The 20,452-nt window shown below is 44.2% G+C and overlaps 1 protein-coding gene across 2 annotated transcripts in view; it reads left to right on the forward strand.

Moving 5' to 3' along the window:
- The window catches only part of Tnrc6c (trinucleotide repeat containing adaptor 6C), a 123,766-nt gene that overhangs the window by 91,550 nt on the left and 11,764 nt on the right, over positions 1-20,452 (forward strand). For both annotated transcript variants that reach the window (XM_026408449.2, XM_077800674.1), the window contains exons 7-15: positions 2,009-2,175; positions 6,814-6,894; positions 8,308-8,365; positions 9,143-9,285; positions 10,668-10,817; positions 12,399-12,545; positions 15,179-15,298; positions 17,323-17,406; positions 17,669-17,909. In XM_026408449.2, coding sequence (XP_026264234.2) covers positions 2,009-2,175; positions 6,814-6,894; positions 8,308-8,365; positions 9,143-9,285; positions 10,668-10,817; positions 12,399-12,545; positions 15,179-15,298; positions 17,323-17,406; positions 17,669-17,909 — 1,191 coding nt within the window. The remainder of the gene's footprint in view (positions 1-2,008; positions 2,176-6,813; positions 6,895-8,307; positions 8,366-9,142; positions 9,286-10,667; positions 10,818-12,398; positions 12,546-15,178; positions 15,299-17,322; positions 17,407-17,668; positions 17,910-20,452) is intronic.

Here is a 20,452-nt window from a genome sequence, read left to right on the forward strand (position 1 = left end):
AAATAAATATAGGGGCTTCGGTTATGGCTCAATGTCAGAGCACTTGCCTAGCATGGGTTCAATCCTCAGCACCACATAAAAAAAATAAAACAAAAGCATTCTGTCCATCTACAGCTATAAACAATTTTTAAAAATAAATACAAAAAAATTAAAGCAATCAAACATACTAAACATATACTGCATGTTGAGCACCCTCAATCTGAAAATTCAGAGTGTTCTAAAACCTGAAAATCCTTGAGCCTCAATGTGGCCACATGGTAAAAAAAAGTTCCACCCTGACCTCATATGCTAGGTTCCACAGGTGTATAGAAAATAAATAACACAGAGTCACCTGCAGGCCACATGCACAGGTGGATGGGAACACTGAGCTACTAGAGTCACCTGCAGGTTGTATGAATAAGGTATATATGAAACAAACGAATTTTGAGTTTAGACATGAGTCCTGTCCCCATGTCTCACTTATGTACATGTAAATAATTCAAATCCAAAAATGATCTGAAATACTTCTGTTCCCCAGCATTTCAGTGAGGGCTCCAACTGCAGTTCTCACTCTTCCTTTGCAGTGTTTGTGCCTGCTGATTAAACTTATTCATCAATGAAGACAAATAGAGCAGATGGTTTTTTTTTTTTTTTCTTGAGATGAATCTTAAAAACACATATTCATAGTGGTCTGAAACTTCTTGCCTTATTTTCATCTTATAAACAAAATTTCACTTTGGGTCTTCCTGTTCATACTTAAAACAACTTGAAAAAAGATGGGACGGGGGTATGGCTCAGAGGTAGAGCGCTTGCCCGGCATGGGTGAGGCCCGGGGTTTCCTAAGTATAAGATGGCTGATTTAAGTCTGATGTGAAAATTAATTGTTCAGGCCAGCACAATGGTGCTTGGGAGGCTAAAGCAAGAAGATCTCAAGTTTGAGGCCAGCCTCAACTTGAATTGTGTCTCAAAATGAAAAAGGGCGGGAAACATAGCTCAGTAGTACAGCACCCCTGGGGGGAACTTGTTTACATGGCTTCAGAAAGCATCTTATTTTCTTTGTATGTTGTTAGATGTCCTAGATCCTAAAATATAACTCCATTTGATTTTGTGTTTTGTTGACAGTGGATGGTATGTTCCAGATATCCACCAGTTGTGCTAGAAGTATTTAGTCCATTTCTGTTGCTTTTGGTTACAAAGCTAAAGGATAAGGGAACTTCTGGGTATTTAAATTCACATGCCATTTTGAAGCAGTGTATTTTGTTTTTAGAACTTGTCCATGAGATCAAGTTATGTGCCTATCTACCTCGTAGATGTCAAATTTTCATCATCTTAAAGACTTTGGGTATCCACAGTCACCCTAGTTTGGCCTTTTTTTAGTTCTTCCAAGAACTAGAAAATGGGGATGCTTTGACACCAAAAATCACTTTCTATTTTTAAAAAGAGGAAAAAGTAGCATCCTGAAATATTGAGCTTCTTCCCCAGCGCTAGGCTTCTGTGCTGGAGCTGTGGGCATCTCCTGGGGAGCTTGTCAGAAATACAGATAGACACCCTAGGCCAGCAGCCTCCCATGTGATCCCCACCGACTGCCACTGTGGTGAGGATTGAGAAGCACTGGCCGCGTGGCATATTGCCCACTGGCTTAGATCAAGTGACAGCAGAGCCATGTGGGGGCAAAGACACTTTCAGGAGGCCTCATTCAGAGCAGCCTTTTCACAGAGTACAGACATTGCCACCCACTCCTTAGGGCTGCAGGTTCCTTTCACACTGCTTCACAGTGGTAGTGTAGTTGGTTAAGGAAGTTTGGAACAGCATGGACTGCAGATACCTGGAGTGCAGGGGAGGAAACACAAGTGTATCTGCGTCATCCATGATGGGAGGAGAAAGGCCCTTCTTAGGTACCAGGGAAAGGAAGTGTGAGAAGGTGGATCATACTGTACCCACTTTTCCCCGCCTCCCCGGATTTCATTAGAGCAAAACTCCACGTGCCTTAGGGAGGGAATTTGATATTTCCTGTTTGCTCTCCTTCCAGCTTCCAAATCTATGCAAGAAGGCTGGGGCAGTGGTGGGGATGAAGTGAACCTGGGCCCCAGCCAGTGGGAGGACGAGGAAGGGGACCTGTGGAACAATGCTGCTTCCCAAGAAAGCACTTCCTCCTGCAGCTCCTGGGGCAATGCCCCCAAAAAGGGACTTCAAAAGGTAGGTACAGTGCTTCTACAGGAGAGAACTAGCAGTTTTGGAGGTTGTGATCAGTGGGCCTTATTGCCTTGGGCCTGTGGTGAGGCAGCACATCATAGTGAAAGCTATGGTGGAACCAAGCTGCACACCTCCTGGCCGGAAAGTCAGAGGAGGAGGAAGGGGTCAGGGAGGAAGGCACAGCCCAGCCCCAAACCCAAAAACCTCCCTCTAGGCCCTACCTCCCAGTAATGCCACTCTGGGGAGCAGCCTTCAACACATGGGCCTGTAGGGGACACAAGTGGAACTGTCAGGAAGAGCACATACAGAAATGTAAGAGCCCAGTTGTTCCTTAAGCCAGACCTCTCAGAGTCACAGAGGGGCAACACAGTGCAGTTCACTGGAAATGTGTTTTAGGAATGTAATTAAATTTTTTAAAAATAATGTTACTCATAGCTAGGCACCATGTGCATGGCCATAATCTCAGCAACTCAGCAGGCAGAGGCAGGAAGATGCAAGTCTGAAGCCAGCCTGAGCAATTTAATGAACACTGTCTCAAAATTTAAAAAAAAAAATTTTAAGGTTGGGGATGTAGCTCAGTGGTATAGCACCTCTGAGTTCAACCTCCAGTATCCCCCCCCAAAAAAATTATGTTAATATGTAATGCTTCTGTTATTATTATTGCTGTTTTTAATAAAACTAATAAATACTTTTTAAATTTCTCAGCTTCAAAGTTTCAAATACAGTAAATGTTGATAAACACAACGTCTATAAACAAAAGTTCTTTGGGATGTTTAATCTTTAAGACTTAGTGTATAATGGGGTTCCCAAACTAAAAAGTTGGATAGCTGAAGTGTACCATTAACTAATATTGAAATAAATGAGAAGCCATCTGGAAGATACTGAACCCCCAACTCACACCAAGATAAATTCCAATTACATCACAAATTTAAATATAAAAATATAAAATCATGATTGTTATAAAAACAATATTGCAGTTGGAGGGACATTTCTAACTATGACTAAAATCTTCAAGCCATAAAAGAACTTTAGATTTCAATAATAAACACAAAAACCATGCATAACAGAAAATAAGCTAATCAGAGACAAAGTGCAAATAACAGGCAGGGGAAAAAATTGTAACTCACATCACAGAACTGATCTCTTTGATACTTAACAAAGTCCTAGAAAATGATTTTTAAATCAACCGGAAACCAGGACTGGAGTTGTGGCTCAGCAATAGCACACTTGCCCGGCATGTATGAGGCACTGGGTTCGATTCTCAGCACCATGTATAAATAAAGAAAGAAAGAAACTGTATCAACAACTAAAACAAAACATTTTTAAAAATAAATAAAACAACCGGAGACCAATAAAAAACAACAGAGAGGATCTTCAATTTCACAGCATAATAATCTCAGGTTTTATGCCTTTTTTTTTTTGGCAAAAGAATATGTGAGCATCATATAAAACTTTAGTTTAAAAAAAGAAGTACTGGGCTGAGGCTGTAGCTCAGTGGAAAAGCACTTGCCTTGTATGCGTGAGGCACTGAGTTCAATCCTCAGCACCACATAAAAATAAATAAAGATACTGTGTGTCCATCTACAACTAAAACATACACATAAAAAATATTTAAAAAAAATAAATAAATAAAATTTAAAAAGAAGTACTGATATTATTTTAAAAATATTTATTATTAAACTGTCTTTGGTGCAATATTAGGGTGTTTTGACTACTGATGAATATACATTAGGGTTGACAGCCCTACCAGGCACCATGGCCCCAAGCCTACAGTCCCAGGGGTTTGGGAGGTTGAGGCAGGAGGATCATGAATTCAAGCCAGCCGCAGCAACTTAGCAAGGCCCTGAGCATTTTAGTGAGACCCTGTCTATATATCAAAAAAAAGGGCTGGGGATATGGTTCAGTGGTTAAGTACCCCTGAGTTCAATCCCTGCTACCAAAAAAAAAAAAAACTTGAACAGCCCAAATCATCACACTTCATTTCTTCATGAGTTTAATGAACATTTTTCCAGTCTGAAAAAGAAAATTAACACATGAGTTGTTATTGATTATAGTCAAAATTTTAAATTTAAGAAAATTTACTACAGGGTTGCAAAGTATAGATTTACAAAGTTGAATCCATGCAGATTCTGTTCCACTATCATTGGTTTCGTTTTCTGACATCATCCTCAGTGCCACACTGTCAGCATCCTATTCTCAAAGCTGTGAAAATATCAGTACTCTAGTTTGCTGGCAAAAATATAAATCAATATAACCCAAAAAGAAGGCAGCATGATGTTATCTGTCAAAATGATGGACATTAGCACTTGACACAGCACTTCCACTTGTTATGGTACAGCCGTATGAGTATGACATGTGTTCTTCTATTGCAACTTTTTTGTAGTAAGAAAATGAAAAGACATACAGTAACCAGTTGAATTATGTCCCATTAATAGTATGGGAAACTAAACTTTTTTTTTTTTTTTTTTTTTTTTTTTTTAACCAGGAGTAGAACCCATGGGTGCTTACCACTGAGCCAACATCCTCAGACCTTTTTTTATTTTTTATTTTGAGCCAGGGTCTTACTAAGTTGCTGAGGCTGGACTTGAACTTAAGATCCTCCTGCCTCAGCCTCCAGAACTGGGGGGATTGCAGGCATGCACCACCAGGTCTGGTGTGAAACTGCACATTTTTAAAGAAAAATCTATAAATAGGTTATGGTTCAGGTATGTTGATATGAAGAGTTCGGCAAAATACATTGTTCAGTAAAAAAGGTAAGGTACTGAAAAAGATGAATAGTACACTTAAAGTTTTGTAAGGGAGAGTCACATGTGTGTACACATACTGGGTTCTGTAGAATGTTCTAATTCCTTGTAAATCATGTGAATGTATTACTGTAAAGAAAATTTACTTTAGAAGAACATTTTAGAAAAACATAGCAATAAGCAGAACCCAGCAACTAAAACCAGGCCCCGTTTACCAGCAGTAGAAGTAAGTGATTGCAGACATCAAAAAGAAGTCTCTTTATGGTTGGGCTGCCAGATAATCAGTTACAATGGGACTAGAAATAACCAAATTGGTTAATTAAAATATAGTCTTGTTGGGCCTTTTGGTGCATGCCTGTAATCCCAGCAGCTTGGGATGCTGAGGCAAGAGGACTGCAAGTTCAAATCCAGCCTCAGCAACTTTGTGAGGCCCTAAGCAACCCAGCATGACTCTAGATAAAACAGAAAGGGATGGGGACGCGGCTCAGTGGTTAAGCACCCCCTGGGTTCAATCCCTGGTACCAAAAAAATAAAAATAAAACATATTCTGGTTTGAAGTGGCTTCAGCAACGTGGTAATGGCGGAAACAGCCCCAGATGAACTGCTTGCTGGAAAGCATAAGCCTGCTCCACATGCTCTACCACAGTTACAGCAGGCTCCTGTTCCAGAACACACAGTGAGGTGTATTCTTAGAGGGGGCATTTTTTGTTTGTTCATTTTTTGAGAATGAGTCTCACTGTGTCACCCAGTTGCTTCTGAAATGCTGGGCCCAAATCATCCTCCTGCCAAGTAGCGGGACTACAGGCAGGATTTTTGTTTTGTTTTGTTTATTGTCTTGATTTATCAGTAGAGCCTTTGTCAGTGCAGACTCAGAGGGAAGTTACTCTCCAGGCTCTGGGCCTTCCTGCTGGGTTCTGTCTTCCTGTAGGTGACCTGTCCCCCTTTTCTTATTCTCTCTCTGACATTTTCCTTCTTCCTCCTTTCCTCTCACCTGAGGGTTACAAATGATGAATAGTTAATAAAATTAAAAGGTTTGTTTTCTTCTTCTTGCCCTTTCATTCATTGCAACAAACCCCCTGTATTTTCCATTAAGAGTAAAGTTTGTAAAAGGACAAAACCATGCAATTTGGAACATTCCTTGTGATTATTTAATAATGAAAGTAGTACTCTTTAAGAGCTGGGCTGTAGCAAAGTGGCAAAGCTTGTGCCTAGCATGCGTGAGGCACTGGGTTCAATCCTCAGTACCACATAAAAATTAACAAATAAATAAAGGCATTCTGTCAGCTATAAAAAAAAAAAAAATAAAAAGAAAGAAAGTGGTATGCTCTTGTGACAAGCCAAATTGATTCCCTAGGAAGGGGAAATAATCACCCTGGTTTTTGTAAGTCCATAAGTTACACATATTAACCAACCTGGTGCTGCACCCTGCAGTTCTCTGTAGTATTTGTCACAAGTACTGTCAGGGACCTCATGGAGTACAACACAATTTAACACTAACAAAAAGGTCCTCCGGGGCTGGGGCTGTAGCTCAGAAGTAGAGCACTTGCCTAGCAAGTGTGAGGCACTGGGTTCAATCATCTGCACCACACAAAGAATAAGTAAATAAAATAAAGGTATTGTGTCCAGGGCTGGGGATATATAACTCACTTGGTAGAGAGCTTGCCTTGCATGCACAAGGCCCTGGGTTGAGTCCCCAGCACACACACACACACACACACACACACACACACACACAAAGAAAAAAATTTAAAAGGCATTGTGTCCATCTACAAATAAGTATATTTAAAAAAAAAAAAAAAGATCCTGTGACTTCTAAATTATCAAGAGATTCAGCTGCCTCCTGTTTCTAGGAGAAATGCAACTCTTGGCCCTTCACCTTGCCTGCACTTCATTCCAGGGCATGAAGACATCTGGCAAGCAGGATGAGGCCTGGATCATGAGTCGGCTGATCAAACAACTCACAGACATGGGCTTCCCAGTGAGTGGTCTCCCGGTACTACTCCCCCATATTTGCCCAAGTGAACAGCTGTAATTGTTTCTTACTCAAGGAAGGCTGTGAGGATGAGGTTACTGATGTCATTAGCTCGTAAACCCCCTTTGGTGGGCAGTTTAGGCTAGGTTTGAACTGCAGCAAAAGACCCCACTCAGTTTCCATCAAGAGGGGCTGAGGATGTGGCTCAAGTGGTAGTGCACTCGCCTGGCATGCGCCAGGCACTGGGTTCGATCCTCAGCACCACATAAAAATTTTAAAAATAAAGATATTTTGTCCACCTAAAATTAAAAAAAAATATTTTTAAAAATAAAAAAAAGACGAGAGCTTTTTCATAGAGTAGAAACTACATGATTTGTAGCTTCCATGGTTTATATAATTTTTTTATTATAATTTATAGTTAAAAGTGAATTATATTAGTCAGTGTAATAGATTGAAGAAGATTACAAGAGAAAGCTTGGTATAAATAAATACTAAAGCATCATATTTTCAAAAAAGTCATTCTAACCACGCCTGTTTAATTCCTGAGTTTCTGATGATGTATAGGGAGAATTCAGATCTCAGTGTGTTCCCACTGGTAAGTGAAAACTTACCAGTTTGTTTATTTCCTAAGGGGAATGACAGGGATTCAGAGAGCCAGGGCTATCACCCATGGTCGCTGTGTAGTCCCTTTGAATGTCTTCTTTCCAAATCCTTATTCAGATGAGTGTCTTCACTAGGTTACCTGTAGGATGGTGCCCCAGGCCAGGCGTACCTGCATTGTGCAGGGCACTGCCCCTGTGGCCCAGCTGCTGAAGTCATCACAGCACCCTGGAGCTTCGGTTGTCCACTGGATCAGTCAGCTCCAATCAGAGGGATAACAACCAAGATAAACCTACTTGGGTTTTTTTTGTTTTTGTTTTTTTGTTTTTTTTTGCTTGCTTGTTTGTTTGTTTGTTTCCTGTTTCTTGGAGGAAGTTTGGATGGCAGAGCCTAGAGCTCATGGCATGGAAAAGAACCCCTTGGCTGACTGCAAGTGACTTTTAACAGTTGCCGGTTCTAGAGAGGCAGGTGGGACAGGGTCTTCCTGCACCAATGTCTGGCCCTGCTGTATTGGCCGGGTGGCATCCCTGCTGAATCATTACTATAGAGAAGGCACTTGATGGAGAACTTAGAAGGCTGTCCTAGAACCCTGCATTATGTTCCTAAGATGTTAAATATAAGTTCTTCAAGATCCACAGTCATTTTTAATTATGGGTGCTTTCTGTTTAAAAGATGTCTGTAGTCTCAGCAGTGGAGAAAAGCATTTCCAGGTCCAAACCCTAGCCATCACAGCACTCTCCACAATGGTGGTGACCACGCTGCTCCTAGCCCTCCCTCTGCTGCTATATGCTGCTGACAAGCACTCTGCTTCCTCTGCAGAGAGAGCCAGCCGAGGAGGCCCTGAAGAGCAACAGCATGAACCTGGACCAGGCCATGAGTAAGTGAGGGTGTCAGCAGCACTCACCAGAACCACCAGCAAAATACAGAAAATACACAAAATGGGGCACCGAGTGGACCTCAGGAAGGAAGGACAGACTCATTGTACAGTGTATGACCTGGGTTTGACATGAGATTGATTGTTGGGTGATTCATGTTTCCTGCCAATCTGCACATTCCCACAAGTGACCACAAAGATGCCATAATTATTGATTTGGGGGTTACAGACTTTAGTGAGTAGGCAGATTTTTCAGGTACAAAATCTGTGAAAAATAGTGGTAGATGGTGTGATCAGGTGGGGTTGAGATGTCAGAGCAGAGAAGCTTGGGCTAGTGGAAGCAGTGAGCACCAGCTTCTGAAAGACTTGTACAGTAATGCAAAGTTAAAGTGACCCAAACAAATGCCGGTCACTGGGCCAGAAGCTTCCAGGAATACAAAAGTGGTTTACTTTTACAAGACGGCAGTAATGGGAACTGAGGCCACAAGGTGAGTAAGAAGAGCCATTCTCATTGACAGTCAGGAAGGCCCTGACACTGGTGGTTTCAGGGGGAAGCAAGCATGTGAAGCCTGGGCAGCCGTGGGTGCGCTCCTCCAAGGGGAGGCAGCAGGGGTGCCAAGCAGGCCCAGGGCTGGTGAACCAGCATCTGAGGGCTGCTGTGCCCCTGCTGCTTTCTGAAGGGCTCAGGGGTCTCTTCCCTGAGGCTGGAGCCAGCACCTGCCCTATGTCAACATCCATGACCTCATTTGCTTTTCGTGTTGTTCTGTATTTGTGCCCCAGGCGCTCTGCTGGAAAAGAAGGTGGACATGGACAAGCGTGGACTGGGAGTGACTGACTATAATGGGATGGTCACCAAACCCCTCGGCTGCCGCCCACCAATCTCCAAAGAGTCTTCCATGGACCGCCCCACCTTTCTTGACAAGGTAATAGATTTAGGCAGTTTTTAAATGAGAAATGTTTTCATTTAAACTGTGTCCTTAATGCAAGTCGGATTAAATTTTTGCTAGACTTTGAACTTTTTTCCCCCTAATATATGGAAGTTTTACTCAAAGGCATAATATGTTTCACAAATGATGTTACTAGAAATGAAAAATGCTGGAATTGAAAACTAATCTTCATTGTTGCTGTGGGAACTTAGCTGGTTATCCACTTCAGTCTGTCCAGTACGCAAGGTCATCACATTTGTTTTACTGCCTAATTTCAAATATGCAGTTCTTCCATTTGGAAATTATATGTGTAGCCTTGAAGAAAGGGAAGTGGCAGGGCTGAGCCCTGGCCAGCCACCCATGTCAGTGACACCCACAGCCCCCGTAGACAGCTCCCTGCACATTCAAGTCCAGGTCAGCTCAGTCCTCTTAGTGTTATCATGGAGTGGTGTCCCCCTCCAGATTGGTGGACCTGCAAAGAAGGGAAACACATGTTAGATTTGATCAGAATGATCCAACCCTGAATATAAAGTTGAAACAAGAGGGGATGTGCTTTAGAAAACACAGGAAGTCTCCCAGGAGGGCTCTTGCCATCCTTGATAGGATTTTCTCTCTGTTCTTAGAACCTCGCCAGTACACTCCACTTCAAAAAACTGGGCTGTGGAGTGAACCAGGAATGTATTAAACTAAAAAATGATTTGTTCACTTGAAATTCCAAATTAACACAGCATCCTGTACTTTTATTTGCTAAATCTGACAACCCTGAGAGTGGGACCATGACCTATTTGCTTATATTTAAAACAGAATAATATTGCAAACGGGTTATGACATTGGATGAAATCAATTTGTTAAGGCCTTAGCACATAGTATGCCCTCAATTAATATAAGGAAAAAAACTATAATAGGATTCTGTATGTTTTATGACTTCCACTCATATTAGGTTAAACTTTATGAAATTTCTGAGTGCCAAGGTCAAAGCTGGTGAATGTCAGAATCCAGCCCATGTGTGCCTCAAGCCTTGCTCCTATCTTCTCAAAGAACCTGTTTGAAACTGGCTGTACTGTGTTCTCCAGATCAGACTTGGCCAGCACTTCTGGCCCCTCCTCCTCACTCTCCCCAGTCAGGGGCAGCAGTGTCTGAAGGCAGTACTAGAAGCTAATGTATGTGTTTGTAGAATGTTTTCAATGAAAACGGCATCTTAATCCTGTTTCTCTTTTTCTTTCCCCTCTTCTTTCGCCCATGCTGTCCATTCCCTCACTCTCCACACTCACTCTTTTAACTCTCTCCATCCGTCCCCTTCCTCCTTCCTTGGGAAACTGTTCGGTGCTTTGTCTGCTGGTGGACGCTGCGCACAGCTCACCCTTTCTTTCTCCAATCAGGATGGCGGCCTCGTGGAAGAGCCCACGACTTCACCGTTTTTGCCTTCCCCAAGCCTGAAGCTCCCCCTTTCCAACAGTGCACTCCCCAGTCAGGCCCTGGGTGGGATTGCCTCAGGGCTGGGCATGCAAAACTTGAACTCTTCCAGACAGGTAAGACTGGGGAGAAAGCTGACTGTGGTCTCTGTTCACCTGCCCCTTAGAAAGATGTGTTCCATGAAAACACTCTTATTTCCCATTAATACTTTTATTTTAAAATACAATCAAATATGGAAGAGTAGTTGAAAATACCATAAGAATTTCTCTCAGGTGTTTCAGGTAAAATCAGGAACTGAATAGGGCTTCCTGAAATTTAACAGTGCAACAGGAAATGTTTGTTACTTTTACGCTAAACCAAAACATACTTGAGTCTTCCCATGCCCTGGACACCAACTTCCTGCTAATTTAAATGCTGATGTGTTGCCAAGTAGTACTGAGCTGGAAGAGAACCCAGGCACTCCCCTCCCGTTAGAAGCAAAGGGGGCCTGTCTCGCCAAGAGGTCCCCCAAGGGCCTGGGAGGCCTGATTGTCTGGTTCTCCATTTCTCCACCTTCCTGTGGATTCTCTGACTCCATGGTATTGAGACAAACAGCACTCTGATGGCTACAGGCCAGCCCTCCTGGCTGGTCTTGCAGGGGAAAACGCCCACACACACCTTTGCCCCTTTCTTGAAGTACATCTAGTATTAGGGAGTCTGAGCAGGCCCTTTTGTGCCTGTGGTCTCCATGGGATTATCAACAGTGTCCTCTCCACTCAGAGATCCCAGTTGACCTTCAGTGCAATCCTGGCTCTTGGAGTTGCTAGCTTTGTCGAGTTTGGTAGGAATCTCCCTTCCAGATGTTCTGCTGTCAGGAGTCAGCAGCCCAGCAGCAGTGTGCGCACGGGATGGGTCTCCTGCCCTGTGCCTCCCAGACTGCTCTTCCAAGAGAAGGCCAAGAGCATCTTGCTGTAGCATGACACATGACACAGTGTGGAAAATGCACCCCAGACAGACTTACTGGATTTGACAAAGGTTAACTACCCAAATTTGCCAGTTGATTCAATTCCAGGGTTTTTTGAAATAATAATTTCCCATTTGAAAATGTCACTCTTCTCTGGGTCAGTAGTAATAACCAAACATTCTTGCCCTTTAACTCTGACCATAGATATAGCCTTCTGGAAATGGCTGCCTGAATGTGTGTCATTCAGACAGCCATGTCCACATCACTGTTTTCTGAAACACTCTGTTGTTATGGTTTCTGTAAGTTGACAGCCTTGTTGGGGACACTTTAAATGCACCATCAGGCAGAGTGCAATGGCACATGCCTGTCCCAGCCATTCAGAAGGCTGAGGTGGGAAGATCACAAGGCCAGCTTGGGCAACTTAGTGGGACCCTGTCTCAAAATTTTAAAAATACATAAAAAGGACCAGCAGTGTAGCTCAGAAGTAGAACACCCCTGGTTTTAGTCCCCAGTACTGCCAGAAAAGGGGCTGTTATCATACGGCTCCTGTGAGCTTAAAGCATCAGCTGCTTCTGTGGCTGACTGTCCACCCACTATCACCAGTACAGACAGTATTGGTCCTAGGTGTGGTGGAACAGGTTGGCAGTGTTGGGAAGCAGAAGCCACCTTGCATTCATAGGTGGGTAGCATACTACTTCACCCACCGTGCAACTACCTACCTCTGCTCCCTAAAGTCCATCCCGTCTCCCCGCAGATCCCGAGTGGCAATCTGGGTGTGTTTGGCAATAGCGGAGCAGCACAAGCCAGGACCATGCAGCAGCCGCCGCAGCCGCCAGTGCAGCCTCTTAACTCCTCCCAGCCCAGCCTCCGTGCTCAAGTGCCTCAGTTTCTATCCCCTCAGGTCAGACCCGGGCCAAGTGGGTGACATAGGCGGGTGCTTGGTGGGGACTTGGCCATATCCGAGACACTCTTTTAAAGTGAGAGCTGAGTTAATCGACATCAAAGAGGAGTCCTTGCTGTTTTAAACCTGTAAATCTATCCTAACCTTCAGGAAACCGCTTGGCCCTGCTGCCCCAGGAGTATCCCCAAAGCCTGCTACTCAGGCAGCTTCAGCCACCCAGCCTGCCACAGGTCAGAGCAGCTCTGAGGGAAGACAAGTCGGCACCCCAGCAGTGGTGCAGTTTGTCCTGGGCTTGCCTTAGAGAGTTACTCTGATGAACCTGATGGTGGTCCTGGGTTGCTGGAAGGGCAGGGCAGGCTGCTCTGTTGGCAGCTTGGGCTATGGAGGAAATGACCCCAAACAACCCAGGACTGCCACACCGTGCTGAGAAGCTGAAGGCAGTCACAGAGAGCATGTGTAGAACATTCCATAATTTCAGGCTTTGGACTGAGTTTTTAATCACAGCGTAACAGTCCTTTCCCTCATAAGAATGTTTAGTGATTGATTGCTTTTTGTTGATAACACATCAGAGCTCTACTTGATATGTCATTCTGGGGCAGAGGGAGGCTGTGCCCTCCTAGGAAGGAGCAAAGCATCCTGAGGTCCCTACCACCTCTGGCATTCTTCTAGCAGAAGGAAAACTGCTTTCTCCCCTGAGGCCTCTGTTACCAGGAAAATATTTGAGATTCCTGAAGAGTCTTGTGTTTAGTCAGTTCCAAAAGGAAATGTACTAACCCATCAGTCTTCCATTATTTGTAAAATTTAAGTCTCAGTTGACTTTTTATTGCTATAACAAAATCCCTTATCCTGGATAAGTAATAAACGGCACAGGCTTGTTGCTCATAGTTTTGGAGGCTAGAAGTCCAAGATCAAGGCACTGGAGGATCTGGGGTTTGGTGTGGACTCTCCTCACCCATGGTGAGTTCATGCGTCCTCACATGCAAGCAGGGGCAGCCACACTCCTTTGGGCCTCTTTGATGAGGGCTCTGATTCCACTCAGGGCTCAGCCCTCATGACTCAGTCACCTCCCAAGGGTCCCAACTCTTAATCTATCATATCGAAGGGCAGTGGATTTCAACACTGGTGTTTGGGAGTCACAAACATTCAGACCATGGCATATAAGAAGATAGTATTGGTATACAGAAGCGAGCAGGATGTGTGGGAATAAGCATTATTCTGTAATGGTTTGTGTCCAAGTTTGTGCACTCACGGAGACGGCTAGAACTTGGTAGAATGCTAGTTAAATGTGTTAGGATCAGGGTAAGCCTCCATACAGACAGGCCTCAAAAGATGGTGTCTCAAACAAGACAGGCATTCCTCTCTTTCATGACAGTGTAGACAGAAAAAGCTAAGAGCTTGTGGGGCAGCTCTGCCACAGCTTCTTGCCGACCTCAGGAAGAAAACATGAGAGGACAGGACAGCCCTTTGTGTGGATCGCCTGGAGGCTGCTGTATGCCACTTCCCAGTGCATGCTTCTGCCCGCAGCCAGCACCACAGCCACACCCAGCCTGAGAACAGTTAGTGTTGTGCCCCACCCTGAGCAGAGGGCGTGTCTCAAATATCACTCATTGCTGTGCTATCTTGTTTTCTCAATGAATTCCAATGTGATCTCCGTATTAGCTTTACTGTTACATGCTATTTTTTTCTTTAAATTGACTTGCCCTTTTTAACTTATTTAAAGAAAATTTCATGTTTACCATAAGTAGAAAAATCAATATTTTTCTAATAAATATTAGACAATTACAGGGGTTTTTTTTGTTTGTTTGTTTGTTTAATTGTACATGGACACAATGCCTTGAATTTTATTTATGTTTTTATGTGGTGCTGAGGATCGAACCTTCTGCCTCACATGTGCTAGGCAAGCGCTCTACCACTGAACCACAGCCCCAGCTCATAGACAATTATTAAAGTAAAACATCCTCAACCATGTTACACCAAAATCATCTTGCATGCCTACCTGTGATATTAAGATCCATTTCACACTTTGGAAAACATTGAAATAGCCAGTGTTAGCCGTACTTTTTTTCAGAGTAGTGAATTCCAGTTGAAGGGACTTCCCTGAGTGGGAGGCAGGTGGGTATCCAGGTCAGTTCTGCAGAGAGCCACAGGAAGACTGGGGGCAGTGGTGTCCAGCCAGAGGCACATCTGCTCTGTAGCAGCAGTGGCAGCATTTGGAGTGTGCACACAGGGGAGGGGCTTGCTGATCTCCTGGGGGTGCAGCTTGTGCAGGGGATAGGCCCAGGGGCCTGTGTGAGAGACACTTGCCCTTGCCTGCCATCTTTAAGGCTTTCACTTTGGCAGAACTCAACCACTGATAGGAATAACCCAGAACCACACATGGGAAGCTAATGAGTAACTGAAGTACTTAGGGAAAGAAATCTCTAAAGACTCTACCCCTTCCTTCCTTCCTCCCTCCTTATTCTCAGCATGTTAACTACTAATGTTAAAATGTCCATAGATGTTCTAATGGCCTTTGAGATCCAACCCTGAAACAAATATAATTACCATTTAATAAATTTTGAGTCTCTGAAACACTCTGCAGACAAGTAAATGTTCTCACAGATGGTGCTGACAGTGTGTCTTATGTCAAACAGGTTCAAGCACAGCTTTTGCAGTTTGCAGCAAAAAACATTGGTCTCAACCCTGCACTATTAACCTCGCCAATTAACCCTCAGCATATGACGATGTTGAACCAGCTCCATCAGCTGCAGCTGGTGAGTTCATAGGTCGCCTAAGCTACAGGCGAAGGGGAGCATCCACATACTTTTCGCTGAGCAACACACACCATGGACAGCCGTGGTTGCTATGACACTTCTCATCCTGGTGTGATGTGTCATCAAGACTGTTCCTGAGTTATAAAGCTTTTCACTAAGGGTGTTTTTACGAAGTTTTGTAAGTGTTTTGACCCCTGCGTGTTCAGGAGTCTCAGATCCAGTTAGGCCATCTCTCCTTTGAGCTTTTAGCTTCTCATCTGAGCCATAAAACACAAAAACTCATTTTGAGTGACTCTTTCCTCAATTCTCCCAAGAGTGGTTTGCACAGTACCCATTCTACAAACAGGTGAGAATTGCTTCATCGTGGGTGCTTGACGCCTTGGAGCTAAAAACTTGATTCTCTCATAGACCCCCTTTGAGAGTGGCTGATGTGAGTTGGGGGCACACCAATAATCCCAGCTACTCAGGAACCTGAGGCGGGAGGGTCACAAGTTCAAGAACAACCTCAGCAATTTAGCAAGCTCCTATCTCAAAATAAAATATAAAAAAGGACTGGGGGTATAGCTTAGTAGCAGAGCACCCCTGGGTTCAGTCCCCAGAACTGGAAAAAAAAAAAAGAGAGAGAGAGAGAGAGAGTATGGCTGCTATGACCCAATTATTCTTAAAAGTTTTATGATTTAATATATCTTGAATTTTTTAATTTTTAAAGTTTTATTCCTTTTATCATAAAACACCATGTTGTTATATTCCCTAGGTGTGTACTAAATTGATGTACACGACAGGGCCTAGTCTGTTATTCCATTCTTTGATGTGTGGGCACCTGGTGTATTTAGAAGTCCTGGCTGGTGCCTTGTAGGAGTCAGGCAGCAGAACAGCGGGAGCATCAGGGGCCTCTAATGGATGGCACCCCAGTGAGACTTTTGCTTATACAGGAGTCTGTGGGCCCTTGAGGCCCCCGCCTCAGTATTTTCAAGATGTGGTTTTTAAGCACATGTCTATGGAGTTTGGACATCTGGCTTTTCAGTCAATAACAGGAGAGGATGAGGCAGCCGAGGGGAAGTGTCCTAGAGGCACTGTGGGTGTTCTGACTTTTCTGAAAAGCACAGAGCTCAAGACATAGGGTAGGGTGGCCTTTCTTGGTCCACAATGGGGATCGGGGAGGCTAACGGTACTGGGTTCGGGGCAATGCACTTGTGCAGTCCTATGGCTTTCAGTGCTGGCGGCAGCAGCGGAAGACCCTACCCTCAAGAAGGAGATGCTGTGCTGTGAGAACCAGGCATACCTTATAAAGCATAGGGATTTAGAGCCGTTGCCATAGAGCAAGGACATGCAGCACTGGGCAGTGCTGTGGGCCTGACGTGCCAGAGTTGTTCCTTCACCTGGAGAGCTCCTCTGGCCCCAGGGTGCAGAACATCAAGAAAATGCTGCATTATGTTTAGTGTATTCTGTTCTCAAATTTTTTCCCAGGATTGGAGAAATAAAGTTCAGTGCTTCTTAATGTTCAATTTTAGGGCCTCCATAAATCCACTTAAGTGAATCCATAATTAACGAGGCATTTCTAAGAGCTTCATCTCTACTGTTATTTGGATTCTATTTAATTAAGTTCTCTTGTCAAAAATATATCCCAAAATCCATGTTGTAAGAAAAAAAAATCTAGCATTCCACCAGCATTTTGAAATAATCAGCTGAACACCAGCTGCACCAGCGTACTTAGAACCATGAGATCACCTTAGCCCATGCTGGCCCCAGGTATACTTGCCGAAAGGACTCACAGACCCATGTTTGGGGTTTTGTCCTGGCTTTAGTTCCCACAGCACTGTCTGAGGTAATCTCATGGCCTCCAGGTGCTTAGGAGCTATTTAGTACCTATTCTTTGATTGGGGCAGCTTGTTTTGTAATCTGCCCATTCTGGACCTTAGCCTCAACCATGATAAGAGTAAATTTATTTTTTATTTGCTTAATGTCAGTTGAACCATCTATTGATGGCTGTCTAATAACATTCTATCTTTTCTTTCTGTCAATAGGCATACCAACGTTTACAAATCCAGCAGCAGATGTTACAGGCCCAGCGTAATGTTTCCGGACCCATGAGACAACAGGAGCAGCAAGTAGGTGTCACCCAGCCTGACTTTTGTCATTAGCCTTGATTGTCCCTGATAGAAGAGACGGTAACTTATGAATTATTAGATTGTCCTTGATTTTTTTTTTTTCCCCAGGTGAACCTCCCCTTTCAAAAGTCCTGGGACTGGCTTAAGTTTGGGAGGAGGTTGACCCAGCCATTGAAGGCCTAGATGTGAAAACACTTGAAGTGTAGAAAAGCCATGCATATCACTTCATACTGGCTAACGTGTATGTGTCTCTTCCTGTCAGGTTGCGCGCACAATCACTAATCTGCAGCAGCAGATCCAACAGCACCAGCGCCAGCTGGCCCAGGCCCTGCTTGTGAAGCAGCCTCCGCCGCCGCCACCCCCGCCGCACCTGTCTCTGCACCCCTCTGCAGGCAAATCGGCCATGGACAACTTCCCCCCTCACCCCCAAGCTCCTGGCCTACCTGACCTGCAGACCAAAGAGCAGCAGTCTTCACCCAACACCTTTGCTCCTTACCCTCTCGGTGAGTCACCTGTGGCCACCGCACTGCACTGCGGTGGGCGGCATGGCTGGCTGGTGCTGAACAGCATGCCAGGACTGCAGCCCCAGAAAGACCCCTAGAGCAGGTCTCCAGAGGAAGCAACACCAGCTGCCTCTGCAAAACAAAACATTGACCACAAGGTCTTTCAAAGCCCCAGAGAAATTCCCATTTCCATTGTTGCGTCAGCACAACCTGTTCATTCCTAGTTTATTTTTCATCTGCTATTCTTTATCAGCCACCGTCCTCCAGCTCCAGCTGCAGGAAAGAGCTTACAGTGGTTCTGCCAGTAGTGTGTTCAGACTCACTAAAGCAGGCCCTGCTCACAGAGTAGCCGATGTCCCTTGCAGCACCTCCAGTGCAGAATGGGAACTGACCCGCCAGAGCATGCCCAACATGTAAAGCCCACAAATCTTCAGAGCCACGGTTCCCGCCCTCCAGGTCATACAGGCTGGCCAGGAAAGATATGCGTCACGCAACCAAAGGCAGCAGAGGAGAGACGTCACCCAGAGCAAGGGGCTGCATTTCAGGCCTGTTTATTGCTGTCAAAATCTGCAGACACAGGACAAAGGAAATCAGTAGCTCAGAAAATATACCCTAAAGAATAAAGGCCAGTTGAGTGACAGAGAATTTGCTACCAACTGGTAACATCCCCTTGTAAGTGTTAGCACTTGTCTCTGAAAAAAGTTGCAAGTTCTAGTCATAGGAACACCTCCTGCTTCAAGCATAACAAACATGGTGTGTCTTTAACATGAAGCTGATAAGTGTTAGACTGGACTGTCTTGTCCTTTCATTCCTGTCCTGTCCATTAATGCACCTGATGTCCAAGAAGTGGTGTCTGATAGTTAATGCCTAACCTCGGAATTAGCTTCCTGGGTTTGAGTCCCAGCCCACCACCAGCTGGCCCACTGCTAACTGTGGCAACTTGTCTCACTGCTCTTTACCTAAGGTTTCCTATCTCTAAAGTGGAAATGTTTACCACATAGGATTTCTTTAAAGATCAAATGAGTTCATATGTGAAGTTCTCACACAGTCCATAGCCTGTGGCAAACACCATGTAGTACATTTGCTTTTCATGTAGGCTCTTTCTTCTGTTTTAGGAATGGTTGTTCTGGAAACTAATTCCATTCCACCTGTCATCCTCAAATGCTCTAAATCCAGCTTATACTGTTCACCTATCCTCTTGACCTGCTTTGGAGAATAAAGTGTGCTCATCTCTGCTCTGCAAGATTTCTTTCTTAATGTAATGAAAGAATTCATGCAGTAAATCTTCAAAATCTGATGAAATTATTTTGATAAAATGTTCTAATATTCTCATTACAGTTGTAAATGTATTGAAAATGAATAACTAGTAAGATATAGGAAACTTCACCTTCCTACTGACTGTCAGCATCTCTGCAGCTGCACATACCGAAAGTCTCTTAGGAGCTAAGCTAGTGGTGCCAGGAGCCAGCAGCCCATGTCTAGTCATGGGCTTCTGTCCACCTTATGTCTGCATGTCCAGCCTCCCTGGCTGTTCCATTTCTTCCCCATAGAGCCAACCACCTAGACAAGAAGATAAGGCCCACCTACAGGAAGAAGTGGCTTTGGTACCCAGTGGCTTTCAGAGCTGTTGAGCAGAGAATCGACTTTCACCTTGATGACTAAAGAAAAACCAAAGAGTAGGATTTAAGTTTGAGCCCCAACTAGGCAGCATTTTGATGAATAAAGAGAAAGCTATTCCAAACAGAGGCCTTACAGAGGAGCTCTGGTGTTTTCCAGGGGCAGTGCATAATGGCCCAGGCCAGTTTATCTACTTGTGAAGGAAGAGTTAAGAGAGGGGTTGGGGCCAAATTGTGGGAATTGGATGCTCTGCTGGCCCTTGCTTTGTGGCCCCTCATCTGATAGATCTGTATAAATGGAAGTGAAAGCAAGAAAGTAGGCAGTCTCTAGGTAGTATCCAACTGCAGAGGTATTTTGTTAGGTGTACAAAGTGTGTATCTGTCTCTATCTTCTGTGTGTCCCCGCCCCCCCCCCTATCAATTACTAACATTTAAAAATTGAGAAATTGTCATCTGAGCACTATGGTGGATGCCTGAAGTCCCAGTGACTCAGGAGGCTGAAGCAGAAGGATCACGAGTTCAAAGCCAGCTTCAGCAACTTAGTGAGACCCTGTCTCTAAATATAATATAAAAAGGGCTAAGGATATGACTCAGTGATTAAGCACCCCTGGGTTCAATCCCTAGTACAAAAAGGAAGAAAAAAATGGGAAATTATCAAATAAAAATTACTCCTGGCGTCTTTTAAAATTGGCTGGCCAAAGGAGCTGGGGATATAGCTCGGTTGGTAGAGTGTCTGCCTCACAAGCACAAGGCCCTGGGTTCAATACCCAGCACCACTAAAAAAAAAAAAAAAAAAAAAAAAAAGCCAGTAAAATTGGCTGGCCAGGGACAGTGGTGCACACCTATGATCCTGGTGACTCGGGCGGCTGAGGATTGCAAGTTTTAGACAGCCTGAGCAACTTATTGAGACTCTGTCTCAAAAAGAAA

The sequence above is a fragment of the Urocitellus parryii genome, chromosome 7, assembly GCF_045843805.1.
Source record: "Urocitellus parryii isolate mUroPar1 chromosome 7, mUroPar1.hap1, whole genome shotgun sequence".
Taxonomy (NCBI): Eukaryota; Metazoa; Chordata; class Mammalia; order Rodentia; family Sciuridae; genus Urocitellus; species Urocitellus parryii.